Genomic DNA, 23,480 nt, shown 5'->3' on the forward strand with positions numbered 1-23,480 from the left:
ATATATATAGAAATAATCTTTATTAAAGTCTTTATTTTTTGCTAAAAGTGTGGAGTGCTAGATAGGATAGCACTAGGCTGAACATACCACAGACACCTCCTCTGGACTGACAAGACTGACAAGGCGCAAATACAGACACAGGCAGATACTGAGTGATCTGTTTGGCTGTTGCCGCTTTGTGATGCCGTCGCGCGCTGTGATTGGCTGAAGGTCACGACGCTGCGCACGCTGTCGCCGGGCAGAGCGGGGGATCGGAACTGCAGGCGCAGGACCGCGAGGCGCCGCTCGCCTGTGCGCCGCGCTGCAGCGCCTACGGCCCGGTACCAATTGATCCACGGACCGGTACCGGTCCGCGGCCCTGGGGTTGGGGACCACTGCATTACAGTATTGGTTTATGTTAAAAAATCTGAGGGTTTAATGTCACTTTAAGGACACCGTCGCTGTCAGCATCAGTGGTTGTTAGGGAAGCTGTCAGCTGTAGTCAACAGTGTCTTTAACATCCAGTGATGCTAGAAGTGGATGCAGCCTAATGGGGATACTGAGGTACTAGTTCCCCATCAGGTCCGCTCTGCTACTGAACGACAGCAGGCAGTGGGCAGATTCCATAGCCAATAGCAGGCATAATTACTGCCAGTTTCCCCATCTTTAAACTGTCAGTAATTCTTTTTAACTGTCGCTGAGGAGCATAGAGAATAAATACTTATTTCCTATGCTCCTCAGCTCCATCTAGTGGTTGTGATGTATCTGTACAACAGCACACTACATTTGAACTGGGAAACTCCATCTAGTGGCCATAATGTGTTATTTATAGCACTACAATTGAACTGGGAAAAATATATAGAGAACCTTAGTTTTTGGTATTATTTGCCCAAAACAAACATTCACAGATAATCAAAGGGTGAATACAAATTATAAATAGATCCCTTTAAAAAAGAGGCTAGGCAGATTTTATTTTGTGACAGTGCTATTTTAGAGTAGCTGAGAGGGAATGTATTATTGAAGTTTCCTAATAAATCTGCCCCGTTGCTCCTGCTTAGCATTGTCTAGCTGTGAGATGGAATTGATAAATGTCCCCCAGTGATTTTTGAATTAAATGGAATATCTCACTTTCCCCATTCAGGAAAAAAAAAGTATTCTTTCAAAAGCTAATTTCTTCACTCGCTGTTGTTTACCTTTGCTGTGCTTTGCTGTCACTCCTTTTGGCTGTCAGAGCCTAGGGTCTAAACCCTGTTTAAGCTCCATGTTGGACAGTGTCAGAGCTTACACAGTGTTAGTGACCTGCTTCTCTTAATCCCGTGGCAGTGTTTGAGCCTAGCCATTGGCCATGCAGGCACGAGCACTGCACCTTGAGAGGAGGAGGAGAAGGTGACATGTTACCTAATACACAGAAGCACTGAGAATTCCCCGTGGATCAGCAGGGGAGTATCATGTAGGTGAGTAATGATGTGCAGGGGCATAATTTCACCCAAACCCGTTGCACTGGAATCTTATGTCATGCATTACCATGCTTTGTGTTAAGGCACAACCACAACGGACCAAAAAAATTGGACCTGCACCATTTTTGCTAACTCGGCACATATAGATCAGCACATATAGATATAGATAGTAAGTATGTGTGGGGGCTTGGTGTGAACTAATTTTCCTGGAATTTGCCCAAGCCCATGCAAAACTTTGACTGACACACCACGATCCTGAACCAATCAGTTGTGGCAGGGGCATTCCCTACCCCTTTGTAATAAATGGCTGCAGGACAAGGAATGTCCCAGCCACAACTCATTGGGCTGGGAGAGGGTGTGTGTCAGTGAAAGTTTTGAACAGGCTTAGACAAACTCCAGTGAACTGGGTTGTCCAAGCCAAGACAAGTCCAATGGCCTCTTGTTTATTGGTGCCATTTTCAGGTATTTACAAAGGTGCTGTACAGTGCTCCAAATAAACAAAACTTTAAAGCAAAGCCTAGCCATGTCCTGGACGTAACTCTGCACAAATACAGCCTAGCAGACTGGACAAGCCTAGTGCTTTTCAGCCACAATAATGCACAGGTTTCCAGCATTAACAAACCTTAGCTCAAGCAAACTCAATTGGCCTGCTCCCCAGGCTACAGAGCACTTTTAACCACTTCAGGGCCGCAAAACATATATAAACAGTGCGGTTCTGAAGTGGTTATACCAAGATCACAGCAGCAGCAGTCGTGATCTTGGTACTCTTCTTTTTAGTCTACTGTTGGCTTTATCATAGAAGAGCACTTGTATGCTGCCAAACATTGTGCCCCTCCTCTGCTGATGCTAGCTATGCCAGGCTCTGCTGCCCTTTGTGCAGGCCCGGTAACGGCACAGCAGGTGTGTGTGGCTGGATCGGAGGGAGATCAGCACAGTTCCAGGGGCTTATCACCCCATTGCTTACTAAAACCGATAGTGATTAAATCACCATCACTTCCGGTTTCAGTAAGGTTGTCTTAGTAGAAGTTGGTGAAGCATGATCTGTGCTTCATCAGCTACAGTGGGGTCCATAGATGACATTAGGAGTCTAATAGACCCCTAATGTCTCCATTAAGAGGATCAGCCACTTTATGTCGATAAATGCAAAGTAATGCACTTTGGAATTAAAAATAAACAAATGGGTTATACAATTATGGGTATGCCGCTAAGGAAGTCAGAAATGGAGAAGAATTTGGGGGTCATTGTAGACCACAAATTGAAAGGTAGCTTGCAGTGCCAGGCTGCTGTAAACAAAGCTAGCAGGGTTTTGTCCTGTATTAAAAAGGGATGTATTGCAGGGACAAGTCTATAATTTTGACACTTTATAGATCATTGGTTCGACCTCATCTGGAGTACGCGGTCCAGTTCTGGTCACCAGTACTAAGAAAAGATGTCCTTGAGTTGGAAAAAGTCCAGCGGAGGGCAACCAAACTAATTAGGGGTATGGAGGACCAGAGCTACGAGACAAGGCTACTAAATTTAAACATGTTCACATTGGAGGTGAGGAGATTAAGGGGGGATATGATCTCCATGTACAAAATGTTCAATGGTGGTAGCAACATTAGCGATAAACTGTTTAAAATTAACTCCATTACAAAAACTAGAGGCCACCACCTAAAATTGGTGGAAAAAAAATTCCAGCACAAGGGGCGAAGGGGGTTCTTCACAGTAAGATCAGTTAGGGTCTGGAACTCACTGCCACAGGCGGTGATTTCAGCAAATAATGTGGAATTGTTCAAGAAACTTTTGGACGATTTCTTAAGGGACCGTAATAGACAGGGGTACAGGTACTCCTAGAATGAGATCCTAATAGGTTGGACTTGATGGACTAATGTCTTTATTCAACCTCAAATACTATGTAACTATGTAACTTACTCTGTGCTACCACATAGGGGCTTGTTAGTCCCCTGCGGGCAATTTTGGGTACTGTAGTTTTTTTTTGTCATTTCACAGGTGCGCACAATTTTAAGGTTTGACATGTTTGGTATCTATTTGCCCGATATGACCCCATCTTTTCTAATTTGCCAAAAAATTGGGTAATATGTTCTGTTTGTGTGCACTAAAACTAATTTTAGTGTATTGTTTCCTAAAAATATAAATTAGGTTAACATTTGCGCAAATTCAGTGTGCCTAGTATTTTTTTTATTCTACAGGGCCTCTGCTTTCAGAAAATATATAAGCTGTTTTGTAACAAAAAAATTGTGCTCCAGATGCAAAATGGTTTAAGGAAGGCACCTGGCTACTTAATTTCAGCCCAAGACATATATATATACAGTATATATATAATGTGTGTGTTTGTGCGCACACACACACAAACACTTATCCCTGGCCAGGTTTCAACAGTTGAATAAGTGATGGGAATAAGTACTAACAGATCCATGAAACCAAAAAGGGAAAAGCACTGGCTTACTTTATTTTTACATTTTATAATAAGTATTATATCAGTTTCCTGTAAAAATTAATATAAATACTTACCTCTCCTGCCACAAGTGCCGCTGAATGTGGTCTGATTAGGAAGAATTTCTGGCTGCAGTCTGTGGAGAAACTACTTCTGATCTTTTATGCTTCCCACGCCGCTCACTTGTTTCTCCCACCAACCTCCGCATCACTACTGTGCCCTGATGTATTTCCCTTCATGAACTGCCAACAGGGTTGCTTTAAATAAATTATGTGGCAACTAAGTTGCGCTCGGTCTAGTTGTGAATGGATGTGAAAGTGCTCTCTCAAAACCCAAAGGGGGAGATCACCTTCAGATAACAAAATAAATTTTAAATATAAAGTAGATGTCTCCACTAGTGATAGTGAACTATTTAAATAAATTACTTGCCATTTCAGTGCATCCCTCTATCCCCTCATACCCACTTCATTCCCTTTAAAGTTCATCCACTGTCATCTTTGCTCGGGGGTTCTCTTCTGGCTCTAAGAATCCATTCACAACTATGTTAACATGTTCTTCTTTATTCTGCATTGAATTAAGGCAGCTCATTCACTTTAAATGGGCTGTTAAAAACAAGCTTTAAAGCACAGAAAAATGTACCTGCACCTTTTTTTGCCAGAACAACATGACACAATGCACAGTGCATTTATATCTGTGCCTTCTGATGCATTAAAGGGCAGGTGAATGTTACTGCACATATACCAATAATTGTGGTGTGCAGGCATAAATGCGCACAAAGTTGTGCATATAGTCTCAACCGGAAGGACAAATGGTCACACAGTTGTGAATGGACTCTCAAACGGAAGGGCAAACGAGCAAACACAGTTGTGTATAGAGTATCAACCGATGGACAAATGCACACACAATTACATAGTATTTGTTACATATTATTTGAGGTTGAATAAAGACACAGGTCCATCCAAGTTAAACCTTTGTGAATGGAGTTTGAACCGGGAGGACAAATGCACACAAAGTTGTGCATGGAGTCTCAACCAGAAGGACAAATGGACACACAAATGTAAATTAAGTCACAACCAGAAGGACAGATACACGCACAGTTGTGAATGGAGTCTCAACCAGAAGGACAAATGGCAAGAATAAGAAGTATATTTATGCTGAAAGGTAGTAAAACGTCGTCAGTGACAGTCTTCGCTAAGGACCCATTTACATCTTTGCAGTTATGGGTGAGACATAATGTCTCACAAAATTGGAATTGTGTTAAGACAGGCCATTCATATGAGTGGGCTGCCTAACACACCAAAATGCACAACGTAATATATTGCATGTTAATCTGCATTGTGTCGCTAAGGACCCATTTACATCTTTGCAGTTATGGGTGAGACATAATGTCTCACAAAATTGGAATTGTGTTAAGACAGGCCATTCATATGAGTGGGCTGCCTAACACACCAAAATGCACAACGTAATATATTGCATGTTAATCTGCATTGTGTTATGGCAGCCCATTCACATGAATGGGCTGCCCAACACAACAAAAAATGTAGCATTCTTGGCAGTCCACACCACAACACCTGACCATCAGTAAGGGTTACTAGGGGGGAACATTCACAACAAATGGCTCAGGTATAACACAAGTAACAGCAGCGCAACAACGTGAACTCGGCTTAGGTGGACTTTGATTGCACTACTAAAAAATGAAGTTTATAAATGAAAGTTGTCCTTTTAGCTACATGTCTCTTTTGACTAGGAATGTCAGTGGTCAGACAACCCCCAACATCTGACTGCCAGGAACTAGAACCATCCTGTGCAAGGAAGTGAACATTGATGTACATTTATGACAATTTAAGCATGAAGTTATCTATCTTAGACTCCAGTCACACATAAGCGTGAACGTAGCCAGGTGATTTAGAGGTGTTGTTTTTGTGCATTTGTACGGCCATCGCAAATGTATTTTTATGCTCATCTTGTAGTACAGGTGCAGAATCGTGTGTTTTTGACCCCATAGACTTAAAAACGTAAGCATGCATTTGTCTAGCGTTTTTTCAGACCCATTAAAGTCTATGAGGCCAAAACGCACGATTCTGCCCCAGGAGAGGCTCATGTACTTTTTCGAGCTTCACACAACTGGCAGCAAGCGTCATAATGCTCATGTATGAACAGGGGCCATTGAAAACAATCGGATTCTTCTTGTTTAGTGTCCTTGCGCTTACAAAAAGGAGTCACAAAGCACCTAGGAGTGAATGGGGCCCAATGGTGTTTATTTTTTCTTGGCTAAAGAGGAGCGTACATGTCTCTAATCCAGGTCTAGACAATTTCTAGGAGCCAGGAAGCCAATGTTCCTTGAAAATGACAGCTGGCACCTAACCTTTTGGTGGGTTTTCTCTAGTTGTCAATGGAGTTGGCTTCTGAAAAAATTCTGCTGGCTCCTGGATTGGACAGAGCAGCTCCTGAATTCCATATTAATTTGTCTATCCCCATCCTAATCAATCCTGGATATCCTGGAAAGAAAGGGTGTTTTACTTCTGTTTTACTTTACCTGGCAGGAACTAAATGCCACCTTAGCTGCCTGACCAGACAGTTGTGTCTTATTTGTCTATTGACAGAAGCTGTGTCACCTCTTTTAATGATTCACACCTCATTATTACATTCTGGTTATGCTCCTAGATGGTAAATGACGAACACAAACTTTTAAGCAAATGTTTATTGTGCATATAGCATGCCTGGGAGTGCCGATCAGTCTTCAGAAATTGTCAGCTATTCCACGTTAGAGCACATGGCAAGGCAGGGGTGCACCCTGCAAGAGTTATTGGGCTGAACAGATAAAATGTGTGCTACTAATTTGTTTTTCTCTATGGCTATTATTTTATACAGTACCATAAAATCATAGTGTGTAATGTGATTGATTACCATTGATAGCAGCTTGAAAATGGCTATATATTACCATAGCTATCTATGGCACACGCACGTTTGAAAGTATTTGAAGCTTAAGGTATAACATTCTATTTGTCATGATGATCATTCAGCTCCCATTGGCTGTCACTGCAACTAATCTTTTGGTAAATAATGACTGATATGGGCAGGAGGTGCTCAGATATTTGCCCGTCCTTGCTTTGTGCTGTTACCTGCTACAGTTTTCTTCCTGATAGTAAGACTAGTCACATACTTAGATGAAAGGGTCATGGGTATTTGTAGATTAGACAATTATTGGTAACCACACAAAGATATTACAAGGTGTTGGAAAATTCCTGGGTGCTATAACAAGCACTCAAGCAGTACATGTTCTTGTACAGTACACAAGCAAAGCCATAAATGAGTGACATTACAGGAAAAGCTACCTATACAAGGTGGTATAGTATCCAAAGCGTATACTAAGGGACTGATAAACACTGCAGACAGGCCCCTTCTTTTCCAAAACGCTCTAGCAGGTACAAATAGACAGGTGGCGATGAGTTGAAGAATGTGTAGAATGAGCTTGTGCAATGCGTATAGTGGTGTTTGCATAGAAGGTGAGATGTATGAATGTTGGTGAGAGATGGGGAAATGCATGTGTCTTGAAATATCTTCTCTCGGGTCTTGCAGAGTGAAGATATTGATGAGTGGGACGATGCTGCTCTTATTAAATCCTATGAAAAGGCTGTCCAGTCTTTCCAGGTACCTATACCTACTACCTAGTTGTATTTCTCTGTCCCTTTTTTAGGGCAAACCTTTTTTAAATAGTATCTGCTACCCATTGGTTGAAATAGATAACTGGCAAAGCTGTTCAAACCTCTCTATTTTTATGAAGTAGACTAAGTGACAGTTACTGCGCCTCTGGGTGTGTATAATAAGGCAAATCGTGAATGATGAAGTGTTATAATAGTGAAGCCCTGCCAATCAGGAATTACTTGTCTTTTGATTTTTTACTTGCATTCTCTCTGTCACAGCAGAGGTGTCAGCTCTGTGTCAGGCTGTCAGGCAATCTTGCTTGAGCTCAGTCCTGAAAATACACATTCTAAATCATATAACATATGTGCTGTCAAGATTACATGAAATAGAACAAAAGGATTTATTAATTAAGAGTTTTACTCTACGTTGACAGTCGTGACAGCCCTGTTATTGAATTCGGGCATGAGATAGATCTGCCCTTATGAGGACCTTACATCCTGACTCTGGACTGACATTTCTGTACTCGGACACAGAGAGATTATAAGTGAATAACAGCACTCACACCTGCAATGTTGCAAGGCTGCAGTGTTATAGCAACTTAAAAAAAATATATCCCTATGCAGGACAAAGTGAAAGAGTATCTTACTAGCCCCCTCTCCCTTGATCCCTCTTATATTTACCTTTACCATGCTCTGTTCCATTGCTTTGTGGTGGCCATTGCAAATACCACACTCTTCCAGGTATGGGGGGCATGTTACTTCCTCCCAGGATGCAGTGCTTGGCCCTAAGCAGCCATTTTCCAGGCCCGAAGGCTCTTACCTGAACAGGAGGACAACATCATCTACTCTGTGTAAGCTCTAAAACCAACTGACATGGAGCTTACATAGCAAAGGAGCAGCAGAGGAGTTTGGGGAAGGTCAGTATAAGTAGGTTGGAGGTAGAAAACTTTCTTGGTTTGACTGGTTAATTACAGAATGCCTCTGTTTAACAGTAACACCTTATTAAAACAAACTATTGCTATCTCATGCTACGTAAATTTGGTTGCAAATTACCGTAACCAGTTCTTAAAATGGCTGTCACCACAGGGTCACTTTTACAAAACAGGACACCTGTAAAAGAAGCGTTTATATAATTACCTTTCTAGCTGCCCCTGTATTGAAAAGCCACTGCTACTCCACAGCCCAGCCGCTGCAAGTATTCTACAGTTCTGAGTGGGAGAAATATTTGCTACCCCACTGGCCCGCTGTGGTTCCTTCTGCCGCCTCATAAGTCACTACAGGACATACAAGCTGGTGGGAGAAACCACAGCACCCAACAGGGGGAGCAAGTAACTAATCTGAGTATTGAATACTTGCAGCAGCTGGGGAGAAGAGACATGGCCGCTTTTAAATACATGGGCCTCCAGAAGCGTAATTATATAAAGACTTAATTTACAGGTGACCTCTTTTGTAAAAGTGATTATGCGGTGGCAGGGTCACAAATCTAGGCAATTTAACCCAGACGTGTGACAGAAAATGCATAAACATAGGTTGCGTTCAGAGAAATTTGCTTGTCAAAGCAATCAGAAAATCCCAGAATATCGGCAGGTAAAGTTTTAGGCAAAACGTGACTTTTTCCTGTTAAAGTTTGGTTCCGACTCACCACTTTCTATTAGTCAGTGAGGCCACCGATCACATTAAAGGATAAATGAGCTTTAAAACAAAGGGCACTTATCCCTTTGGCCCCTTCAGTATTACCTAATCGATCCCACCTTCCCCTGCACAGATGCACATTTACCAAGTTCAGCCAGGCCTGTTTGTTGACACCCTGTGGAGGACGTCTTCTTCAACTGTCCACACCTGCGCAGCACATCCCCATTGACTTCTATGGAGCTCATCTCACAGCCAGGAGATGTAGGTAGATGAGGCCCATAGAAGTCAATGGGGATTTACTGTGCAGAGGCAGGCAGAAGAAGATGTCTGCCACAAGATATAAACAGTCAATAGAGGCCGGGCCCCTTGGAATTCTGCAAGTATTCATGTGTGCAGGGGGAGGGTGGCAGTATTAATGGGGCCAAAAGGATAAGCATACTTTGTTTTAAAGTCCACTTATCCTTTCAGGATAAGGACAAGGAAGTTCTGGTAGTGGGAGTAGCGGAGCCACGCACAACATTGACAGGAAATGTAAGAAAATGTAAGCTCACCTTTCTATAGCTCTGAATCTGCTGATCGTATAGACATGTAGTTTTACTGAAGGTAACCTATGTTGATGATGAGTTTTGCATTCATTAGAGGGCTTGATAACCCTTAAATGCCAAATACAGTTTAAACATTATTCAAGTGGTATGTTTCAAAGACAAAACAATATAACAGTAGTGATAACTAGAAAAGTAGGTGATCTCCTGTAGTAAAATATAACATTAACCTCTTCCATCCCTATCCCCAGGATATGCTTAGATGCACTGATAAAAGCCGGAGGCCAGAAGGAGCCACTGCATCAGGTGATCTCCAAAAAGATTGTCAGCGAGACGTGACAAGAGAATCAGAGTGGGAGAGAGATGGGCACAGGGATCATCCAAAGGATGAGGGGGATAAATGGAGTAAAAAGAAGAAGGCACAGCCTCCTCCTCCTCTGACACATCCTTCTTCTCAGTCAACCCCTCGCTCTCTCACAACCAAAGTGAGTGGCCAAATAAGATTTAAAAAAATTGACCAACATGTACAAAATGTTCCCAGTTACAAATTAAATTGTATTTTGTTTGTTTCTTCTTTTAACATTTGCTTCTGAGAATGAAGTCAGTTTTGCATGGAATGTTTTATAACTGTATTTTACCACCCATGTTCAATATCGTGTTTTTGTCCCTTAGTGGAAAGTGGGAGACCCTTGTAGTGCAGTTTGGTCAGAGGATGGATGTGTCTACCCTGCTACAGTAAAATCCATTAACAGAGAAAGCAGCACTTGTGTGGTCCAGTATGATGGCTATGGAAATACCGAGAGGCATCAGCTGGATGAAATAGTGTCTGTGGGGAGCAGTGGGGATAGCACCCCACCTGTCAAACAGGTGACTGAGTCTTTTCTGTAGTACCAATCCAAACTGCTTCTCCTAATGAACCTCACTGCCCAGTGTGTGTATTGCAACCTTAGTAAACCCTTTCTACATACAGATTTTTCCTGCTAGTTTAGTGATTGGAGCTTCAAACTTATATTAATGGTTTTTCATATGCCCTCTAATAAATGATTCACTGCAGTTGTGATACCTTGTTGGCTTAGGGGTCATTTATAAAGTACAAAGGAATGATGTTTGTGTCAACCCATAGTTATGCAGTTGGCAACTATTTTTATATTTGAAACCTTCTTGATATGAAAACAATTGACAACTTAAATTAGATAATATCTGTAAATATAATTGCTTAGTTGCATTAACAAAAATTGGATAAGTATTTCCCTTTTTCGCATAAAACTAGAATATGTTTATTCCAAAGGCGTTGACTAGTAAAGAAGGTGTCTTGTAAATCTGAAGATAGGTGGCCCAAGGTTTTAAAGCTTTTAAAGCTAAACTCCAGACAAACAGCAAAATACACACATTAAATTCACTTATGAGAGCTGTTTTACCTGCCAAAGGGTTTGTAAATCTGCCCATCCAGAACACAGCTCTGACACACAGCATACAGTAGCTCTCTTTGGAGGGCAGCAGGCTAGATTTTTCTCTAATGCACTTATAGGTCTTGTCCCCTCTTCCAGCCTGTGATTGGTCAGTGAAAGGAGAAGCAGCAGACTGATGAGCCCATCTCTCTGTCACTGTGCTCTCCCCTGCTATTTGCATGTTTCTTAATAGCACATAAGCACTGCAGCACAACTGATTGGCTCCTTGTACTGCTTCTACCTTTCCCAGTATAAGCTCTATTATATAGGCAGCACTGGTCTACAAGAAGAAAGCCTCAGAAATAAAAGTAGCTAAATTTTACCAGAATTGGGTCACTAATAAAGGAAAATGAAGTCCTGAGTATTAATTGGCTCCAGTTTCCAAGATACAGCTTCAGGTAAAAATTGCATCAAAATAATTCAAAATTACGAGGATGTGCAATTATGCTCCATAACTTTTCTGCAAAATGTGATATAGCAATGAGAACGGTGCCACATCAATCATTATAAATGCATCTTTTTATTGAAACCAATAACATAACTTTCCAATCATTTATTGTTTTTTCATGTAACATTTTCATGCGTTTTGCATGAAAAACTGGCAAGCTCTAACATCAGATTAAACGACAAGGTTCCATCTTTATTCGGTATCTAAACTGCGCTTTGTGGCTTTTCTCTTGTGAACTGCAGTAGGATCATCCCTGGAGAGATTCCAGCAGTAATCGGCAAGCATAGACGGACTCTATTTCACTTGGTATATTTTCTACATGCCTGCGATACCCTGGTGGAATCTCTCCCCATGCTCATCACTCACTGCCCCACAGTTCAAAGGGAAATAGCCTAAATGCGAGTGCAAGAAGTGAATTTTCAGTGACATGTTTGCACTAAGTGCCTTAGAGGACCTAAGCAGATTTTCCACGTGTTTTTCATAGTCATCTGCCTTGCTGTTCCGAGGAACTCCGTTGCCATGGACTTAAAGGCCTTCTATTCCTTGCCGCGCAACAGGCGGTCAAACTTGTGATCTCGGAGAAGTTCTCGAAATGTTAGGCAATGACACTTTCACAAGCCAACAAATGTAACTGTATGATGCGTAGATCTGACCAAGACAAATGTACCTTGCAATAATAGAACAATAAACTGCTGTTATGTAATAATCTTTATTCTCAAAGTGAAGATACATTTATACCATGTGGAACCATTTTCATTGTTCAACCGTACTTTGTCAAGAAGTTACGAGGCATCATGATCATCAGACACCTCCCTCCCTTGTAGGAAAATATGTTCGTCTGTGTATAAATCTTTATTGTGAAATATCTTGAAAACTTTAGCCAATCAGCACCTTTATCACCTGTTTTCTAATTCATCTAATCAGAATATGTAAGAATTAACACATTTTATCTCGCAGGTCGATAATTTCTCAAAATGTGTAGACCAGTGCAGTTGCAGGAGGTCAATACCAGGTCAAGTTCAGGTATTTACACTGCTTGAATTAAAAAAAATAATCATTCAATTATTTTTTTAAGGCATACAGAGCTGCCTTAATTTGTTTCTCTTATATCTGCCTGGAGTTCAGCTTTAACATACCTGTAAGCCAACGTGATAAAAATAAATGCTTTGGTGAATTCAAACAAACGTATTAGAAGCGTACCAGTCTTGTGGGACCAGCATAAAAGAACTAGCCTCATTTTGCATTTTATAACTGACCCTTTTTGCATCTACTCCCTCCACCATGAGCAGGTTAATCCATTTTAATGATCTTTTGCCCCATGAACCTCGGTGGTCATAACAATGTACCACTAATGCCATCCATTTCCACTCTGTATTGATAAAACCCACTATATACACCACTTAGCTTACAATCTCTGCCAAATGGTTTAGTTTGGCATGCTAGTGTCCTTTCTGCTCATATGTGTTTTCTGAAATTTTTTGTCTCTTTAACCTTCAATGTCAAACCAGTTGTTCTTCCTATGTCCACCATAGCACATACTGGATTGATGACCCCAGCCCTCCCCTTGTTTTAACTGTTATTTCCGGATAGTGTTAGATTTCCTCTCTGTCAAGTCGTAGCTTTTCGACAATCACATTTTTTCATCTAATGGCAGATCTACAATTTTTCTTCTATTTCTCTTTTCATTTTTCTATTACATATATAATTTTCTTATAACACCTACAAGTCCACAATCTCTCATTTTTTTCTCTCATATAGTGGAAGGTTGGTGACCGTTGTTCAGTGCAGTGGTCTGAGGATGGACAGCTATACTCAGCCGTTATTCGCTCTGTGGATGAGGTTTTGGGCACCTGTGTGGTGGTGTATGAGGGATATAACAATGAGGAGGAGCAGAACTTGGGTGATCTGATGCCTCCATCCAGACTCCCCGCACACACTCGCGGCAAGAAGCAGGCGAGTCCTGCACCTCTAGGACTGGATAGCTCAGGGGTACAGCCTGATATATGTGGAACTGAGTGGTGTTTGGTGCCTGGACCATTTAGGGTTGTAAGAGGTAGAGGTTTCAATTTATTACCCTTGTGCTAATAATGGGGGTGGTAGATGTGACATTTCTAAGACTTAAATCTTTGTGCATAGCATACAGAGACAGACAATGACATCAGACATAGCATATAATATATATTATTGAGACAGACTAAAGATATAGACTGTTATCTACTTGCGCCTGTTGGGGGGTAATAGACATTTAACCCTTTCATTGCCACCAAACGAACCCTTACAAAGCATTTTGATATGTTTAGTGGGTTCTTATCTGGAAGAACAAAAGATTAACATCTCCCCCGCTAAGACGCACCTCCATTCTGGTGCACAGACAGCTTGTTAAGCATAAGCATTCTTCAAGAAAGTATGTCCAGTATCACAAGGCTTTTTTGAGAAGACTACTTAAAAACACTGCACTCCGTTTCGGATATTGTGTTCTTACTCCAGTATTTAAAAGAGAACTATGGCCCAACCTTTTTTGGCCATAGTTCTCTTAAGTGTAACAGGAGGACATTTACTTTGTCCTTCTGTGACCCAAAACTCAGTATATAGCGGGCTATTACCTGCCCCCTCCCCTGTCCATCCCTTCAGTCAGCGCTGGAGGAAGAGAGAGGAGAGGAGGGAATCCCTGCAGGAAGCAGTGACTGATAGTCATCACTCTCTGCAGGGAGAAGATTGGGAACTGAGCAACTAGCGCTATGTGATCGCTCAGTTCTCGATCAATAGAGTCAACCTGTGACAGCATCAGTGTCACACTTCGGCTCTAATTATGGAGATGAGTGTATTTCACTACCCCCATAATTCTCCTTTAACACAACAGGAAACTGCTAGAGAAAGGACACGATGCATTGCAGTGCAGCTTCTCAACAAAGCTACTTTTGTACGTGGATCTGTGGTTTTGGACATACTTCCTTCAACTGGTTCGTATTTGTGCCTGTGACTAAGTGACCTGCTTTGCTAGACACGCATTTTTGCTAAATTTCCACTGGCTGGCCATTAAAGGGTTAAGACTATTAGATGAGCAGACTGAGTATGTTACTAGTACAAATGGTGCAGGGGGAGACTGAGCATGATTCACGAGGGGCTGGCTGGCTTTCACATGTAACAGCTTTGATTGGCAGGATGAGGAGGATACAGACTGGATGTACACAAGGAGAAGTTCTACCTCTTCACCTGATCTATCACGTAATAGGAGGAAACAGGGGAAGAAGTCTGATTGGATGTACACTTTTCCACCACCGCCTCCGCCTCCCCCTCCACCACCTCCACCTTCATTACCTCCTCCTCCTCCACCCAAGGTGAGTATCCTAAAGTACGTTTGGTTAGGAAAAAACTTAACTCTTGTGTTCTGGTGAGATAGGGCATGATGAGCCTTTGACTTCTCTGAAACCTGCCAAAAGTAAATATTGAATAAAGATTTCATTTCTTTATTTTAGGGCTGTTTTTGGCCACCACCTCCACCACCTGTGAGAGCTCACCTTCCTGCCTGGCACAATTGGCCCCCAGTAAGTGACTGCAGTATCTGTTCATTCATTAATCTGCCTTGCTTAGGTGTCAGCTCCTAAACCAGTATGCTTTACTTTTGTCAGTCAGCACCTCTTCCTCCACCACCACCACCACCTCCTTTCTTCAGCACAGAGTGGGAGGACTATGATGAAGAAGAGCAGGAGGATGAAGATGTGTTGGCTTGTATGCTAATGGCTTGGTATATGACTGGGTATCATACAGGCTTCTACAAGGTATGTATCATCGTTTTCTTTTCAGTGACTAGATAACTAAATGAAAGACCATAAGGATTAAACTGAACCATATGTTTTCCCATACTAGACAACAAGTTCTCTTTATGCAAGCTGTATTTACCTTCCCTGTGCTCACCCACTGCTTCAATCCACTGCAGGACCACCCAGGGTTCCTCTGTAAGCTTTAATTTGCTGAGCAAGTACATGGGGTTATTTCCTTCTTCCCCATGTGACAGCGCTCATTCCTGGTGAATGATCAGGCTTTGAGCACTGGCTTTTGGGGATGCAGGTGGGTGTCATGTGTTCCTCTAGGGTGTTTCTTAGACATTCTGGTGGTGGAAAAATAGGTAATGACCATGTCCTCGAACTAATTGCTTTGCCTATTAACTGAACTTGGGAAGCTGTACCCAAAAAAGGCATCCAGAGGCCAAGGGACTAGTCACCACTGTTACCTGTCGTCTCCCTGCAGCCGATCGTTGACTTACCATGCTATGTTTTGGACTGTGTCTCTGTGAGGAGGTGGCCATCTCACACTGCAGATATATAGCTATGAGACTGTAGCCACAGACGTGCCTAGGAACACTCGCATACCAAAAAAAGCACTGTTAATTTTCAGAAGAAATTCAAGACCAAAGGTACATTTTTCAGGGTGCTGCTCAGGCACAATTAACATTTCTTGATTATTCCTATATAACATAGCATATCAGTTGAGGTCCACTTAACTGGCCAGTCAACCACAACTGATATTTCACTTTCGTGTAGATGCTCACACTTTGAATCTCTTCCTGGCTTCTTAGTGAACACCAGCAAGATTTCTGCGCCTTGAGTACTTACCCAATTTGAATTAAAATAGAGAGGAAAGAACATAAGGAACAGTGAGAACCTGTGGCAGGGTCTATATAGGTCATTATTCCAGCAGTACAGGTACTGGAGGTACTGAGTGATTGAAGAAGAGATAGGAGAAACCTGTAACTAAAACGTCAGTTTTGGATAAACTCATCCTTGTACGTTTATGACTAGTCTACCATCATATAGGACTCTCCTTCCATGAACTGTATGTGTACTTCACAACAGTCTCTGATCTTACTCTCACATTGAAGAAGAGATAGGAGAATATGCAGCCTAATTATTTATTATGTAATGATAATATTAAAATAATGTTTATTCATTTTCATTATGGTATCTTACTAAGGTTAGTTTGAGTGAGTTTCCCATGTTCTCAAATATATAATACTTAATTTAAAAAAGTTAGTTTTATTATAAGGGCAATGAACATTTCAGTATATTTCATGTAGGTAAAATAAGATTATTTGTTTATTGGTTATCAATAATTCCACATTTTAACTGCTTTTTTCATTATGTCCGTGTGCTGTAAATTAAAATCTGACAGTTTGAGTTTCATGCTTAGTTTTAGTACTTGCAATCAGTAGAGACCTCTGCTGGCCAGTCTTGGAAAAAAAATGTCTGACAAATATTACAGTTGAAACCATTGTTCAATGGTTATTCAATTTTGTCGTGGAAAAAAGCAATGACAAATGAGCGAAAAATTGTTGGGACTGTCCCGAACTCCAGCGCTCTGAGGTGGGTGTTCACACACGTACGAATCTATGTGTGGGCAGGGTGTGGGGGCGGTGTGCAGCTTCCTAGTGGTACGGACCGGGGTGTCCGACCTGTGTATACATGAAACAAAAAGGGAGGAAAGGAAGCGCCACGACCAGGGGAAGAAATGGTAAGTGTTTGGTTAAGGAAACCTCATATATTGTGGGAGTGATCCGGCAGGCTTGGCGGTGATGTGGAAGCGATCGGGTGTGGTCTTTCCTGGTTTAGGTGGTGGGGGGTCAGCTGGAACACAAGTGGAGAATAATGGAGAGGTGAGAAATCACACTCAATAGATGCAAGGTGTGGCGTGTAGAGACTCACCGTTAAGTAAGGGTAGATGCAATGTCATCGCGGTTGTGATGGTGAAGATCCTGAAGACCTCTGTAGACAGATGAGTTGTGCTGGGCTTGAGAGAAGCTTGTCCCTTGTGTAGACTTGAGAGGAGGATGATCAAAAAATGGGGAGCTGAGGTGCAGAGGGAGAACGTCCTTGTCCACAGGTGAACAGGAGCTGCCGGCCTGTATGGTGTGTGCAGTGGGGCTTGATCACTCCCAAAATATATGAGGTTTCCTTAACCGAACACTTCCCATTTCCCCTGGTCGTGGCGCTTCCTTTCCTCCCTTTTTGTTCAATGACGAATGAGCAGCTGTATTATTAAACAGAATCGGGAGAATAGGTGTATCACAAATTGTTTGCCTGCCCTAATTTTTCTAAGCTCAGACTGATGCATATACAACCTTGCTATTCAAAAATCCAGACCATTAAGATATAGTAGGAAAATAAAAATAAAAAAAGCAATTTTCTAATTTTCTGATTCACCTGGTTGATCCTTTCTCCAACATTTTGGTGAAAATCAGGATATTTTAGAAAAATGTAGCTCAGATGCATTGGAGTCAATGGGGATGGTGACATTTAGTTATGTTTTGGTAGGCTTTAAGGTGCAATCGGCTTTAAATGGCTCCTGAGGGCTATAAAAGCACCTTTCAAATATCCTGGAGCAGTTTTTGTGCAAAAAAGGCCCCTTATTAGCCTTATTGTTTTAATTTTTTTTTTTACAGAATGAAAAAGACTAGACATCGAAAAAAAATTAAATACAAATTTTAAAGCAACAGTAGGAACAAACAAAGTAAAAATATAAATACTAAGAAGGCTAAGGGGCATATTTATAAAGCAGTAAATGTGACATTCACAGGTGGTAAATTATTACCTGTAATTAAAACACATGCTCCATTAAGATTCACCTATAGTGAATATTTGGTGATTGTCACAGTACCTGCTTTAGTAGTAGTGCTTTGTACATATGCCCCTTAAGGTCCTATTTATCAACATCTTCACCCAAGATGTAGATCTGGACAGTATGGTCGGGATCTGTCCCGGCTGCGGTGCTCTCAGCATATGGCGAGCTGTAGCTTGTAGCTTATATACTGAGCTTTTGGTCACGTATGGACGCTAGTATATGTCCTCCCGTGACCCTTAAGAGAACTATGGGATAAAAAGTTTACCCCATAGTTCTCTTAAAATTTGGAACAGACTTCCAGCAGAGGTAGTGAATCAGTCAACAGTAAGTACATTTTTAAAATGCTTGGGACAAACATATATCTATAGTCAGACAAAAAAGCTAAAAAAGTAAAAAATGGGTACTCAATTTACCTTTTTTCTATTTAAAATGACTTGAAGGGCAAGCTGCAGGTCAATGCACCTGAAGTGCAACACGCAGGACTGTAATGCAGAACATACTGTAATGCAGCTCGTAGGAGGGAACAGATTCTAAGCAATGGGGTGTTGAAAAAACAATGGAATGTTGGAACATGTCAGCAATATGAATAACAAGGCATATGATTTGAATGAGCCCTTAAAGTGGAAGTAAACCCACTGATTAAACTGTTTTCCAAAAGAAAGATGAAGTTAGAAATCTTCAATAGATGTTATTAAGCCCTCAAATAGCTGTTGTCATAACTGATCACATGTGCAGCACTATGGCAACTAAATAGAGGCCAAGATGGCACCATTCTTGATGGATAGGACAATAGGAAGATTTAGTGCCACGTTAAAGGTAATAGTCTTAACACCTGTCTTGGAGAAAAGCCGCATATTGCACTTGAGAAGAGCAGGACCAATTCAAAATATTAAGTAGCAACGAAGGCAGTAATTTAAGAGTGTATGACGGTGCAGATTTGATTGAGAGGCTCACTGCTTTCCCTAGACTTAACCAAAAGATAGATCATTCATTTAACACTGTTACTTATTTGTAACGTGTTTTGGGAGCATTAGACTCACCATTTATTTGAGCCAAATATTGTGAAAACTACAGTATGTGCTTAGTAACGATAAAAGCTAACATTGACCCCACAAATAACGCTAATCCTTTCATGTGTATGCCTTGCTGTTCAGAACGTAGTTATCATTTGTTTTCCAGGGCCTTAAGCAAGGACGGGCTGAAGCTTTGAGACCTAATCTTAAAAAAGGGCCCAGAAGAAAATAGCATGAAAGGTAAGCCGTCACACTGATTCCAGTAATAAATCAGCATCCTCTGCAACAGAAACTCTATAAATCTCTATAAATCGATAAATAGAACATGTATGTCTGTGAAGGTTCTCATTTATCTAGGTCATGGTATAGCTAGTGGTAGTCACATTTAACTACACTTGTTCTGTAATGTTGAAGATGTTTTTAGCTTATCCACTTTAGTACTGTCAAGACTCAGCAGATTTCTAACAACTTAGGGAAAATGGACATCCTTTCGAGGACTGTGAGGTGCACATTTTGGACAAAGAACAACTGGTTTGCAAAAAGCATGAAGGAGGCTATCTACATCAAACTGTAATCCTTGAACAATGGAGGGGCCTTCAACACCACCTGTTGGGAAAATAAACATTTTCGTCGTAACTTTGTAACACACAACATAACATATAGAGGTCAGGTCTGGTTAACAATCTGAACAGTATATCGAGCAGGGGTAGGCAAACTGCGGCCCTCCAGCCGTGGTGCAACTACAAATCCCATGAGACATTGCAAGACTGACAGCCACAAACAATACTCCCAGAGGGAGATGCACAATGGAATGCAGCAGTCAGGATTAAGAAAGGAAAATATACCCTGGCATCAGTGGAAGAAAGAACCCCTCAGCAGTAGTGGTCAGTGGGAGGAAAAATTAGTGGTTCCTGAGACGAACAAGTGTCCAGTGGGGAGAACGATGCACTGGAAAAAATCCCTGGGGTTGGTGATCAGTGGGAGGATGAATGCCTGATGTCAGTGTCTGCTTTAGTTTTGGTGGTCAGTAGGAGGAAGATTGCCCTCATGACCCTGAGCAAATCAGTAATTTTTTATAAACGGTAAAATCTGCGTACCCCTCAGTTACATTGGTGGCCAGCATGAGAGCATTATAGGTGTTAAGGCAGGTGGTTGACTGCTTTTCCATGTTCCTGCTTTTTAGCTGCTGGTAGGGAATCCACATGGCTGTGGGCAGTGCTGGCCTGGAGGTGGAGCCTAAAAATGCCACGAGCACAGAAAACTTCCACTTTTTTGGAGTGGAAAGGTGACACTAGGGGTCTACTAGACTCCTAGTGTCACCTTAAAGTGTCACATTAAAGAGTATCTGTCACCACTAGTCAGGGCCGGCCTTAGGGGTGCACAGGGCGCCATGGCAACAAGGGCGCCGTGCGGCCGACACAGCTCGTCCTGGGGGCGGCTTCTCTCCCCCTCACCGCTGGGCGCTGGCCATAGTACGCTATCACATAGGGGGCTTGTAAGCCACCCTACAAGATAGCAATTAAAAATAAAAGTTACAAAAAATAAGATTAAATAATTAAATGTTAAAAAAAATGTAAAGTCTCCCAAGCGTGCACGTGTTAATGTAAACAGGCACGGGTACGCCTATGTACGAAAAAGGCGATCGCGCTACACATGTTGGGCATCGCCGTGTGCACCAGTGTGAGAGCAATAATTCTAGGGACAATATTCATGGATATCTCTAAACTGATGACCTGTAGGGGCTTTTAAAGTGTCGCCTATGGACAATTTGGGGTAACATATTTTGTCGCCATTTCACAGACGCACACAATTTTTAACCTGGGCATGTTGGGTATCTTTACTCGTCGTAGCCTCATATTTTACAAGAATATATGTATTATATTGTGTTTTGAGCACTAAAATTAACTTAAGTTTTTGGGTTTGATAAAGAGTTGTGCTAATATCGTCCGACCTAAAAATTTACAACTGCCACCATTTATTTTACTTTGCTTTCAGAAAATATATCATGTTTGGGGGTTTTAAGTAATTGTCAGGCCTAAAATGAGGATTATAATGTGTGCAAAAAAAGGCATTGGCAGCAAAAGGGTTAAACCATGCTTATACACTGAGTGGCCAGATTATTATGACCACCCCATCAGTACTTCGTTGGGCCACGAGATGACTCCACGAGATTACTTCGTTGGGCCGCCTCGTGACTCCACGAGATGTTGAAAGGTGATGCGAGGAATCTGACACTGCACTGTTGCCCTTCTGTTGTCTTGTACCAGTCTTGCCACTCTCCGTTCTGCCCTAACATTGACTAGTCACTGACGGCCACAATTCGCACGTTCAGACCCAGATTTTCGGCTGGCAGTCCAGTCTTTAAACACTTTAACAACAGCTGCTCTTGAACATTTAACGAATTCTGCTGTTTTGCTGATACTCGCTCCATGGCTCAGAGCGCCAACAATCATCCCACGCTCACAGGCTGTTAAATCGCGTTGTTTACCCATATCTTCAGAAAAAAATCACTTCTACTGTCGTGGTAAACAACCTGCTTCCCTATTTATAATGGTGTGGCCCTCTAGCAACTTCAGCGCAAAATTATAGCTAATTATAGCTAATTTGCCTACAAACATCAGGTGGTCATAATAAACTGGCCACTCAGTGTATACAGGTCACTACTTCTGAGATGATGATCTTACATTCTGAATTGTTATAGTCTCTTAATCACTGTCTTTTTTTTCTCCAGGATGAAAGGATTATCTCTCCCATGGAGAAGGCAGGACGCTTCGCTACGTTCCTCTTATTCCCTTTGACAGCCTCCTCCACTGCCCTCTCCCGATTTCATGACAACTGCTCACAGATGTTGAGAGACCCCCATACAGAGATATTAAATGATATATTGAGAAAAATGTTTAGCGTTTATTGCCATATTCTATTTATCATGTACACAGCTATTATATTTTTCCTTTGTCTTTTACTGACAAAAATGATAAATGTATCTGAGTATTAAAACAACTTTGCAACAAAATTAAAAAAAAAATACTAACAGGGTAAAAATAAAATCAATGGTGAACATGTTTGTAAAGCTTCTTAATGGAATGTTGATGGTGTGATTTAGTTCTGTAATAGATGGTGTTAAAATGTAGATCAGAAACCATATACAAACGCAATCTATTCCATCTATCCAGTACTCACAAAATCGTTTTTAAAGATGAATTTCAAGAGAGTGTAAGAGCATTCTTACTTGAATCTTAGCGCGCTTTGTGTATTTTGTCCAGATTTGTGCAGTAATCCAGTGTGAAACCTTGCCTCTGTGCAGGACCTTCCTGTAATATAGACCAGTTAGTGCTGCTCTCTCTCCTTCTGCAGGGTAACTCATCAAGTCTCCACCCCTCCACCATCTTATTCCGCTTTCAACATAATGTAATATATTCCTTAATAGGCACAAAGGTTCTAAATCCCATTTGTGTGCACCAAATGCTTTTACAAACATTGTTATTACATAAAACACTACCCAAAAGTAGCAGTGACATCATCACTGTGCTATACACAGCCTGTGCAGAGAGCAGAGCCCAGCAGGCTCCACCTACTACAGGCTGCCTGCAGAGAACTAAAGGAAGGAGGTGGATACAAGACCAGTCACTCTGCACAAGTCAAGGAGCAGCAATGACTGGTCTGTGACACAGGAAGCTCCTACACAGAGGCAACGTTTCAAGCTACATTATTGCATATATCTGGAAGAAATACACAAATCACACTAATACTTAAGAATACACATTACACATGAATTGTATTTAGACAGGTATTTTATCCCAGATGTCAGCTTCAAATATGCATGATAATGTTTCTGATTAGTATATTTATGCAAACTATTCCCCTTTAGCCTAATAACCATGTTAATTGTAGTGTATCTTTATCTTTCTTATGTACACTCTGTACAGAGACTAACCCTTGCTCTGTACAGCCTTACCTTTGGGCAGAAGTCTGCTATCATGCAGGGGCGTATCTGCCGCGAGGCAAACAAGGCATTTGCCTGGAGCGGCAGAGAGCGGCACCCCGAGTGATACTCACGCGGATGGGATGACGCGGACCGTCGGCCTGGAGAGTGGACGGCGTGACGGCGCCTGCAGACGGCGGGCGGCGTTGATTCACGGTGAGTCCGTAAGCCCGGGGGGGTGCTGTCGGTGAAGCGGCGCAGGGTCTGTCCGGGGGCGGTAGGGGGGTTAGGTGGTTAGAGCTGTCGGAAAAGAGCGTGGGGCGGGCCTGCTGTCGTCCGCGAA

At 41.8% G+C, this 23,480-nt stretch overlaps 1 protein-coding gene across 5 annotated transcripts in view; it reads left to right on the plus strand.

Moving 5' to 3' along the window:
• The window catches only part of LOC108791243 (survival motor neuron protein-like), a 25,833-nt gene extending 3,735 nt beyond the window's left edge, over positions 1–22,098 (plus strand). The window contains exons 2-10 of one of the 5 annotated variants that reach the window (XM_018561669.1): positions 7,453–7,524; positions 9,943–10,176; positions 10,364–10,558; positions 13,346–13,576; positions 14,749–14,925; positions 15,064–15,132; positions 15,217–15,366; positions 19,382–19,455; positions 21,947–22,098. In XM_018561669.1, the coding sequence (XP_018417171.1) occupies positions 7,453–7,524; positions 9,943–10,176; positions 10,364–10,558; positions 13,346–13,576; positions 14,749–14,925; positions 15,064–15,132; positions 15,217–15,366; positions 19,382–19,447 (1,194 nt within the window). In that variant the 3' untranslated portion in view covers positions 19,448–19,455; positions 21,947–22,098. The remainder of the gene's footprint in view (positions 1–7,452; positions 7,525–9,942; positions 10,177–10,363; positions 10,559–13,345; positions 13,577–14,748; positions 14,926–15,063; positions 15,133–15,216; positions 15,367–19,381; positions 19,456–21,946) is intronic. The other 4 variants (XM_018561670.1, XM_018561672.1, XM_018561673.1 and 1 more) reach the window with 4 other exon arrangements.
• Positions 22,099–23,480: the final 1,382 nt, after the last annotated feature.

The sequence above is a fragment of the Nanorana parkeri genome, unplaced genomic scaffold, assembly GCF_000935625.1.
Source record: "Nanorana parkeri isolate BGI_ZX_2015 unplaced genomic scaffold, ASM93562v1 scaffold537, whole genome shotgun sequence".
NCBI lineage: Eukaryota > Metazoa > Chordata > Amphibia > Anura > Dicroglossidae > Nanorana > Nanorana parkeri.